General features: G+C 40.8%; 1 protein-coding gene across 3 annotated transcripts in view; it reads right to left on the reverse strand.

The window, feature by feature from the left end:
• spock1 (SPARC (osteonectin), cwcv and kazal like domains proteoglycan 1) overlaps positions 1-11,429 on the reverse strand; it is an 83,997-nt gene that overhangs the window by 22,228 nt on the left and 50,340 nt on the right. For all 3 annotated transcript variants that reach the window (XM_079668121.1, XM_079668119.1, XM_079668120.1), the window contains exons 5-6: positions 3,872-3,986; positions 1,505-1,637 (exon numbers count right to left, since the gene is read on the reverse strand). In XM_079668121.1, the coding sequence (XP_079524247.1) occupies positions 1,505-1,637; positions 3,872-3,986 (248 nt within the window). The remainder of the gene's footprint in view (positions 1-1,504; positions 1,638-3,871; positions 3,987-11,429) is intronic.

An 11,429-nucleotide genomic window follows, 5' to 3' on the forward strand; every position in this document is an offset into this window, starting at 1 on the left:
CACTGTCAGCACACTGAGAGGCCCCATGAATCTTTATGTTTGTCTCTCTCCTGGGGTTAATGTGGTTTTGATGAAACAGTGTTTTAACACCTGACTCGATACAGTAAAAATAGAGAGGAGAGGAAAGGTGAGGAAAGGAGAGGAGAAAAAGGCGAGGAGAGGAATGATGATTCAAGAGGAGGGAAGTAATGGACTTAACTGAAGCCTCTCTGGAGATAAGGGCACTGTCTTCTTAATAGTATATTGAGTGTGTGCGGTTACGATGAGGGAGGTATGTAATGTAATAATAAAACATGAATAAGCTGCAGAGCAGCAGCGCACTGGTGAGCAGAGTTTAAGTTGGGCCACAGGGAGCCATCACTCCACCAGCTAACTGAACCCCTCCAACTAAATTACCGCAGCGACCAGAGGGAGCTCCCAGCCCTCCCTTTCCTTTTGTTCTTCCTCTTGTTTCTCCTTCAATACTCCTCCTCCTCTGCACAGCTCCAGACAGGTAGGTCATTAGGAAGATCCTGCCTCATACACAAGAGGTTCAAATCCCCAATGAGGTTATTTCATGGTTTTGGGTCAGAGGCTTAACCCTGCATTTTAAACAGAATCAAGATGGCCCCCAAAAGTCTGGAAGTCCACCGATCAGATGCAGATCTAAAAAAGCTGGATGATATTTGAACGGAAAACCGACAAAGAAAACATGAGCGTTGTTGAACTCCTTCTCTAAAAGGTGTGCTTTTATTGATTATTCCTCCTCAGACACTACTGGACACTACCGACGTCCTGGAAGCTCATAGCTCACTCTAATTTGCCAACATCCTGTCACAAAGATTTAGATTCAGCTCAAGAGATGTCCATTTGTTTGAGGTTTCTGTACTTCAGGTCTTGAAGCCAAAATAACATGAATGCGGATGTCAATAAGAATCCCTCAGTCTGCTAAACTAAGGACAAACCAGCCACCTTATCTCCCTCTTCACCTCCTCAGTTTGAACTTCCTCTGCTCATTTCCAATGTGCCATTCTTTTCTCCTCCACAATGACAATTGGATTTGTGGCTGTGAATAATTTCATGTAGCTCAAGAGTGAGCATACGAGCAGAGGTTGGCAGCTGGAAGTGAGTTCGTCCTGAGGAGATTTCAGTGCTGCTGAAAGACCACTGATAGCTGACCCTGATCTTAGTCATTTGCGTAACAGACAGAGAAAAGTACCACTCAACACAGTGAAGGAGGACAGGAGCCAATACATTGACGGTAAAGTGGAATAGCATGAAAAAGAAAGCAGGAGAAAGACAAGAAAGCACGATGAAAATGTGACAATAGATAAGACAATTAAAGATATATTTATAACTTCTGTATGTCTTGAAGAAACCCAGTTATTTCTTTTATTATAAAAAACAAACTGTGTTATTGGTAAATACAATTCTAGAGAAACCGAGGAAAGGAAATGATACACTTACAGTGAGAGAAGCAGAGTGTGAAACTTAAAGAGAGATAATTGGAAGAGGGATGTCTCACCCTGGAGGAGTAGGTGTGTCCATCAGATCCACACACAGGACTTGACTGGAGCCCTGAGCAGAGCCTACATTTACCATGAGCTGCGGCTTCAGGCCTGTGCTTGTGTCCTGCACTGCCTTTCCTGGGTTTCACACTGAGAATGAAAGAGAGAAGTGGGGACAATACACATACATTTAGTTATCTATCAATCCAAAGTTTGACATGACTCAGTTAATCATAGACAAAACAAACCATTACATCTACAGTGATTGAGCCAAATCCCTTCTAGTGGATGTGTTGGATTTCGACATTAGCATAACATTTATGATGGAACATTGAGATGCAGTATCACCTTTCAAAGCAGGATCATTATTTAAACTAGCAGAATCCCCTTTTCTACCAAGTATTTCTGGTTGTCAGGGTAAGCAGCGAGTCCTGATTGGTCTATTGAGGCTTTTTCAATAAAGAGAGTAATTGCAGTTGATCCAAATCTCGCAGCAATTTTCCATGTACAGTAAGTGCTCTCACTAAACACCCTGCTGCCTCCTGATCCATCCAGCACTGCAGGAACATTGACTCTTTGTGTAACTAATGTGACAACAGCAAATTACAGTATGTGAACATCAACTGTAGAAGTGACCAGATGGATATTACAAAGTCATGCAACCTTTTTCCACATACACGCTCTAAAATTGTAATCTAAAAACTCCTGTACACTGCGTTGGCCTCATTTTCATAAAAAGTATTAAGTAAGAGATCATTGTTCAGTCCCTTTGAAGATTCTACGCTCTGTAAAACTACAACATTTACATCCCAGGAACTTCCTCACCAACCGAGATATAATCTTAGCCACGGCAGACTAGACATGCACATGGCACTGATAATTAAACCGTGGTGGCAGATAAGATGGAGGTACAATGAAACCTGTAGTATGCTGTTTGATAATGTTCCACTCATTTCCCCATCAAATCCCAATGCTTCTCCTCCTCTCCTTTCAAGTACTCTTTGCATAATTGCAGTGAAATTCAAGAATGAGTTCATTATTAGCGTGAATTTCAGGGCGGGATTGGTTTTGCCATGGAAATTAGCACATGCATTTCAATTATTACCAGAGTGAGACATACCTTATATAGACATAAAAGCCTCAAACAGAAACAAGAAAGTGATATCTCTCTCTCCCTGAAAGGCCAAAGTACAACCCCCTGCTGAGAGTGTCCATGTTGCTCTAATCTGGAAAGCTCTGATTTGACGGTACTACATCCCCCTCACAGCGGGACAGAGTGGGCTCCATAATATTTTGAATTATGGCTCGATACTAATGAAGACGTCCAAGCCCACAGCCAAACATAATCACCCAGTAAGGGAAATAAAGTAGTCCAAGCAGAGCTATATCAATTTCAATAAGAAGAAGTTATGCTTTGGACTTTTGTTATAACAGTTTATACACATTTGCTCGTTGGATTAAAGTTCACTCCGCAGTAATACCAAACGCTGCTTAGTGTACCTGTATATCTCAACATCTCTTTGCAAATATTTTGATAGCAACAAAGTTAAATGTTCCACTGAGAGGATACTTGATCTGAGTTATGCTAATTATCTAAACTAATCTAACACACAGATAAAAATAATACCATGCTCCAAAGCTCCAGTGAGTGATGTTGTTGGGGAAATACTGATGTCATGTGAATAATTAGAAATATTAAGCAGAAAATAGGACAAATAATTAAGGCAATGTAAAGAAAAGCATTCAAAACAAGCATATTCGGAGGTAATGACTTGAGGAAATCAATTAAACCCAAGAAAGAATACAAAAAAAACATTAAACGTCTTTTGGGGAAAATGCTTCTCGAGCTGTAAAATTGAAAAACTTTAAAATTGACAACATGACAAGGTTGAAAACACAAACAAATTGGTTGCTGAAAGAGTCCAGAGAGCAGATGGAAAGTTTGATTAAAATTAATTGGTGTTGAGAGCGTCTGTATGACTATCACTGAAGCAGACTCTTTGACACTGCTAACACAAAAAGCACAACATGCTACTTAATTGCATGATACTGATGGGTGTCAATTGTCTAATTATTAATTAAATATAAGTTTAACTCTGCATAATCATTTTACAGACATGTAGCTTGATAGTAATTCAATATTTAATGATAGAGAAAGTCACAAACTCAACTGTTTTCTTTATAAGATAGCACATATTTTGAATGAACCCTCATTTTATGTTTTGGGCTCTCTTTAACCACTCCAAAGTATAATTTTAAAGCTTTAAAATGGTTATACACTCTTAATAATTCATTACTTAATTTTCATTCAGTGCTGCATTACCTTCTGAGCCAAAGCAGACGAAACTAGGTAAACCCATAATAGTCACACTTGTGGTCCTTACCTGTGAGTTGGGTGCTTGTGATTGGTGCAGATGGCTGTCTGGTAGTCGTGGCTGACACACACCTTGTGGCGGGGGCAGCGCACCTTCAGACAGGGGTCCTTGGTGGCATCTGGACCTACGGGGAGAGATCAGGGACAAACTTAATCTTTGAGCTGCTCAATACGTTTGGTGGAAACATGCACAGCACGTGAGTCAGCACAATGTAGTTCTGCAAATGAGAGTTGATGCAGCAAAACATCAAGCTGTTTGTTTTCCAGGTGGCAGATTATTACGGTCCACTAACTGAAGCAAGAAGACAGTAAACGTTGAGTTTTCCGCGGTGTGAGCTGCTTAATGAGGACTATTTTCTCTGAGCGGTGACCCCATCTTCTTCCAAATCAATCTCTGCAGTGACATTATTACTGTGGCAGCCAGGCACAGCTGTCCAGAATGAGAAAAGAACAAAGCAGCAGATCATTTCCCACTTGGCTAACAGCACAAATCCACTTCCCTTTGACAGACAGAAGAAAAAAAAGCAGGAGGTGTAGGAGGTGGAGAAGACACATTGACAGAAGAATAAACGTAAGCTTTATCCTCAGCAAAAAAAGAAAAAACACAACAATGTGTGTTTAATGAAACGAGTACGCATTGTCTGTGGAGGAAGGTGCTGAGGACGGATGTGAGAAAGGAGACAAACGTGGAGGAAGAAGCTGTTTGTGTTGGTCATTCAGGGACGGATTAGTGAAGGATGGGAGGGAGGGCTCGTGGGAGGTGTGTCTCAAGATAAGTTACGAGTCAATTATGAGCGATCAGTATTCATTAAATGTTAAACATGGGCCTAGAAACCATTCTGAGCTAAGTATTGTGGAGTTCCAAATCGTATTCTACAGAAAACATTCAGAATAATGATGTAAAATAAACTTTCCATGCAATATCGTGATGCATTTCCCGATTTCAATACCAATCATAATAACCCAATTAGATATTTTGTTTACAAATCCTTCAACTTAATGTATACATACATGGAGCTGATGCATTTGGCACGTGGTTCATATAATGTAGGCTGAGATAAGAGTCCAGGTGGGAAAAGAAGATGCAGAAATAGTCAGAAATATTGCTGACGTCAACTTTTGGGTATAGGAGGGGGAAAAGGGAGGGAAACTACTGGGTGGGTATACTCTAGGTATAGACCCAGCTTGGTCAGCCAGTGGTGGGGCCCCCAGTGTCACCTGTGGGGCTCTTGGTTGCTGTGTGTTGAGAAATACTGGAAGGAGCAGAGGATTGGGATGAAAAGGATGTGGGGATTTTGTGAAGCCTGTGGAAACACGGATGAAAAGAATGATAAGCTGTGCCTGCTCCACAGAGAGAGCCGACACAGGGGGAAATACGACCTGGCTCTGAAGGGGCCGAGGTTCTGTGATTTCATATATGACCATTGAGGTGTGGAAGAGGGATGAAGCATGTGTTTGTTGTTGCTAGAGTAAAGTGTTAAGACAGGCGTTGGTGAGAGGCAACAATCCCAATCCTAGAGTTCCGATTGTGGATATCAGGAGGGCTTTGTTTTGAGGAAGGCTCGTCCTCTGCACTCTGTTAGATTGCTGGGACCTGTAAGGGGGTTAGTGGGTAAGGAGAGGGATGAAGACAGATCTTGGGACTCTATCTAAGGCAATGCAGCTTCTCTGCAATAGTAGACTGAAGAAGTGTGATCATATTGGAGTTGCACAGATTTAGTTTGGGATCCATGGTGTGTCCATTTGAAAGACACATTAATCAAACTTTTTATATTGATGCAATTAAGCGCGAAACATGGTCTGTGATTATGATAGGACAGCAGAAAGCTTACACATCTTCCGGCGCAGACTGAAAACTCATCTCTTTCGACTCCACTTCGAGCGATATAATTACTAACAAAGCACTTATATACTAATAAACGACTGGCTTATCTAAAGCCAGTTGAGTAGCACTTGAAATGTTTGGCTCTATGAAACCTGATGTACTTATATGATTCTGTTTTCTTCTAGTTTGTATCTTCTTGGTCGAATGCACTTATTGTAAGTCGCTTTGGATAAAAGCGTCAGCTAAATGCAATGTAATAATAAACTAAGAGAAAGTGACGAGGAAGAGTTAAAGAGGTCTAAGAAGGCTTGACAGATGATTGGAGGCGAGGTTCCATTTTCAACTTCATTATTCAAATGAAGTGAGAGAAGGGCCAACATCAGGCACTTAGACTGGAGGTTGTGTTGCCCCAGTACATCACAAAGGATTTACCATATGTGTATTAAAGAGCCCTCTCAATGAACAACATCAGCCAAATGAAAAAAAAAAAGAAGAAATTATGATTAAAGACAAAATGGATTTGTAATGAGACCAAATGTCTCATTCACCATGGTGAAAAAACTAAAAACTAAATTCAGTAAGTTAATTAACACAGTGCAGAGTACAGATCAAAGCCTTGCCTTGTACAAGTCTACGAACACCATTAAACGGGACTGGCCTTGTCTCCATTAGGGGCCTAATGGGTTGTGTTTGAGCCACAGCTGGTGTCTGCTGCGAACATCAACTCGTTTCTGACCCTATCCCACACACTGCGCTGCAGACGACATGCTGGGTTTTCAGCGTTAAATCAGCCAGAGAGTCAAACACTATGTTGGTTTTTTTGTTTCCCCTCACAATTACTCTGGAATATCAACAACCATCTATAAGAATGAAGAGTGTAATGATGAACACCTACACATACCAGATCTTAACATACATATCTGGAGGTGTCTCAGGATATGGTCGAGCTTTCTTTATCTTTGGGAATGAACACACACGATAAAGATGGTAAAGTGACGTGTACATAGTCGAATGAGAAGAGATACAGTGCACACATCCGTCATAAATGAGCAACACACGCGTTTCCTTACAATCTGTGAAACACATACACAGATACAAAAAACGCATCACAAGCCTGCATGCTACTCTCATATCCCCCAAGAATGCAGAACCATGATATTTAACCTTTCTCTTGATAGCTGTCGGTTCTGTGTTTCTATTGCCTGCTTATTTGGGAATGTCTTCACCTCCATCTATCAGCGCTGCAGGAAACCCATCTTACTTCACTTTGCTGGAAAATGACTTTATCTCCGCACGGAAATGAGAGATGAAGAAAGGGAGGAGAAATCGGGGAAAAGGAGGCTCGTATCCGGTTAACAGGATTGGAGGACAATTTAGGATTAGTGAGTGACCTTAACTCAGAGACAAATTGGAAATCGGACACAAACTAAAGAGCAACTCTATAATGGCACACAAGTACCCAGAGCATCACATGTAGATGATAATAGACATAAATGTATCGTAAACAGTAAAGCCCGCGTCACACTGTCCCGAAATTGACACCCGATGGACACACGAATATGGAATTGTGAATTTCGCACGAAGATGGCCCCGAACCACACACGAAGGCAACATCTACATTACATTTAAGACATACAACTGCAACGAAAGTAACACAAACAACTATGTTAAAGTACTATGATACTGTACTGATATGTTCAGACTTCGTTCTTTGCTTTCTCCGTCTTTATACGTAGAAGATATTAAGTTTTCTCCGTAATATTGTTTCCATAGCAACAACAACTTCCTGTCAACCCGCCTTCAAAATAATATGTTATATCCTTTTCAGTTTCACAGAACACAAATTGGGTTATTTACATATATGTTTACATGATTATGTTGTGCAATAAAACAACCAGATGGACACACGATGAAGGAAATATTCAAATGTGGCTCTGATCGTAGCAACATCGGGCCATTCGTGAGGGCATCTTGTTATCACCGGTGCCATCGGGCATTCGCCCCGATCAGAGTGAGGGCGAATGCCCGATGGCACCGATGATAACACGAAGATTACACGATTTGACAAGATGCCCTCACGAGTGCCTTACGAAGTTGCCGCTCACGAAGTTGCTGCCGGAGCCTGAGAAACTCCACCGGCGCTCATACGATGGCTTAAGATGCCCTCACGAATGGCCCGATGTTGTTGCGATCAGAGCCGAATTTGAACATTTCCTTTATCGTGTGTCCATCGGGTTTCAATTTCGGGACAGTGTGACGCGGGCTTAAAAAAAAAAGTTAATCGAACGAAATCGTTCTCTGCTGACGTGATTTAAATATTAATGGCATCTAGGAGAGGAGAAAATAGTAAGATAAGAAGAAAAGCAATAAGGAGAATAAAGACGAGAGGGGAAAGAAGAGAAATAGAGGAGAAACGAGAAGAGCAAAAATGACGGGAGGAACATAAAGAGGAGAGAAAAGAGTGAAGGATGGAAGAGAGTTTTATCCATCTATCCAAAGCTCCAGTGAGCAGCGTTGGTGGTTAAACCAGCCGATCAATTGTAATGCAGGAGCACTGCAGCACACTCTTTCATTTTCCTCAATATGGGTCTCTCATGTCCTTTCATTCCCCTCCCTTCTTTCTAATCTTAAGTATGACTTTATTCTTATCCCTAAATGTGTGTGTGTGAATAAGTCAACAACTTTACTTGCCTTACTGCATATCTGCGTTTTCTAAAGAGCCAAGTAAAACTAATTTTCACACTCAAAAATATGATTGATCTATGTAAATGAACAAGGTTGTCTGCGGCTGATAAGAAGTCGCCAAAAGTACAAGTATAAATGATTTGTGCGTGTGTGCGTGAAGTATAATGATTCTTCATCAGATCCGCTTAATGGAGAAGCTGTGAAGACGCAGTGATTTAAAATTGGTTTGGATGAAAAAAAAACAGGGAGGAGCAAGTTGTGTTTGTTTTCTATAATCTGACAGCTACGGTGTGTGAGCAAGAGCAACAGATCTGAACACATACACCACTACCAATTATGTGCAGCCATTGTCCTTGGCTGTCTGTAAGGTCGACTGTTAACCCTGAGTGCTGGGTTACCCATCTGTGGAGTCCAGACAGATCCAAGCTGAGACTGATGGTGGCGAGGGCACAAGACAACAGCAGATCATTAACAAATGGAAGGAAATATCCTCAAGTTAGAAAATGTACACTTCTCGATGTCTGACATAACAGTTTGGGGCTGGAAGTCGTTTCTTATTTCCATTTATAGCAAATTGATATTCAATGGAAAATGTTTTTTAATGAAGCTCTCAGAACCTGAGCAGCAATGAGGATTTAACTTGGAGAACCTGAACTTCAAATTGTATTTAGCACTACTCACACCATTAACAGGCAACGCACTTATAGAAAACGCTTTAACAAGAATAAAAGTGATCGACTGTGATGGAATCACACGTTGGCTGAATATTAGATCCAAGTGCCTCCATTAGATTGATAACTGATGAGAGTAGAGACCCACGGAGGTAAAACATGAATGAGGCAGCTCATGCCAAACAGCTTGAGTGTTCTGCCTGTGCTCGGTTTCTTTAAATGAACCATACATTTAAATGAATTTATGTCTAAATACATTTATGTAAAAGTAAAATGATCCTATACATTCTTTGTACACACAATAACACTAGAAAGGTAATGTTGTAACACGTGTTTTTTAGGACTGATGTACAATGCAGACATGTGAGAATTTTACAATCAGACTAGTTCAAATCTGTTGACATTGACACTTCATGGCAGTTTCACTGCTGTATTGCAGCATGGTTTGAAAGTGCTGCTGCAAACCCAGCAGAATCTCAGCTACAGTACCATCTGGTCAGATCTGCTTTTACACACTGGGGGGAAATCAATATACGGCATGGCTGGTAGCGCATGCTCAGCAAGCAGCAAGTACATAACAGAACATATATTCCTAGCTGAAATAAAAAGGCTGTGTTGCTTCTTGGTGAAAAAAGGCTCAAAAAGATTAATCTGGCTGATCATGAAAATCAAGGCCATTTTCATCAAGCTTATGGGAAAAAATTGCCTGGTCTATAAGCGATCTGTAAGCTCTCTTTGTACATGTGGAGGGATTTGTGAATGTATATGTTTGAAGAAAGTCACCACCTCAACATCATACTTACAGCATGTCTCAGCAATCATATCTTTATCTGTGTGTGTAGATGTCAGTGTTACAATGAACCCATCATTCTGCCTTTTGCCAATTCCACAGTTACACTGCTCTCTGTACACAACACATATTGTGTCCATTTCCCTAACTGTGAATGGAGTAGCTTCATGTATCGACTTCCTCTCTTCCTCTAAGTCCACAGATAACAGCCTGCATGGAGCCACAGAGCAAACACAGCCATTCAGAGGAGAGCTAGAAACAAACTGTCAGCATAAGAAACCCATTCATATTACGCTTAATGCTTCTCGAGAAATAACATATTTAAGACAAAATAATCAAAACCTGTTTAATTTCTGATGCAGCAGTGATTGAATTTGGGCAGATGTCAAGCTTTCAAACACTGGACATTTGATTTTGACATAAAAAAAATTAATGCCAGTCTCACAAAACACATTTTTGTTTTTTTAACAAATATGTTGAGTTGCAGGTCCAACAATATTGTCTTTGACTACTGAGGAAAGTTGTAGTGAAGACTGAAAGTTGTATCACATTAAATCAGACGGCTTGTTTTCTTAACAACCTTTATTTAAATGGATAATCTTAGTGGGAAACTGCCAAGGGTTTCAATGTGCAATTGAACACACAAGTTCATGTTTTAGATCCATGCCTTGACAGGGGGCATGTAGAATTAGTCTCTGATTAATGATACATATGGTGTCAGTGTCGCTGCCACATAAAACTTTTGTTCATTAAGGCAAGCTGCACATATTGTTTATATAGCATGCAAAAAAAAGACGTCCTTATAATTCTTCTCCTTTTCCTGGATGATCCAACACTTATCATAACTCTTAGCCATTCAACTGCTGCAAAACCTCCAAGATGATTCCTGGCAGAGAAGCCCATTATACTTGAAGCTGTATCATTTTATTATAATTAAGGTTGGCAGTGAATTTCCCCTCTCATTCACGTTTTGTCTCTTTCAGAATGGTTCTCTCCTTCTTTTACATTTAATGTTCCATAAGAAAGGGTAAAAACGTGGTTCTAGAAGAGAAGGGTAAGATAAAATACTTCCTCTGTCCTCTAATACTGGACGGAGGCCAGGGTGGAGTGCAGTGATTGGATAATAAAGATAGTCTGAGTCCAAAAGATGAGGCCAACAAGCCCTGTGACAGAGAAGAGGGTGACCTCAAATTAATTGGACACGGGTCAATGGGGCGCTTTCGTAATCTGTGTGTAAGGGTGGGTGGGTGTGCTCCTTTATCGACACCGTGCTCCATTGCTCTCCATTGTCTGCTCTCCCTAGTCACTGTTTCTAATAGCAAATAAACACGTTTGAAATTAAATAAACAGGATTTTCAGCAACCATTCCCAGAGGACAGATTCCTGACAGTTATTAGAAAAATGAGTATCACTTTCAGGCTTTGATAAACTAATTAAAAAGGGTTTGCTTGTCTTTCACCTGGGGGGGGGGGGGGGGGGGCTACAGAGAAAAGAAACAAGAGATAGAGAGAGAGAAAACACAAAGACAAACAGATCAGGAGGATATAAACGTTATCTCTCCGTTCGCGAACGCTCCTCGGGGTCTGACTGTTTGGCC

Source organism: Notothenia rossii (assembly GCF_949606895.1).
Source record: "Notothenia rossii genome assembly, chromosome: 3".
NCBI classification, from domain to species: Eukaryota; Metazoa; Chordata; class Actinopteri; order Perciformes; family Nototheniidae; genus Notothenia; species Notothenia rossii.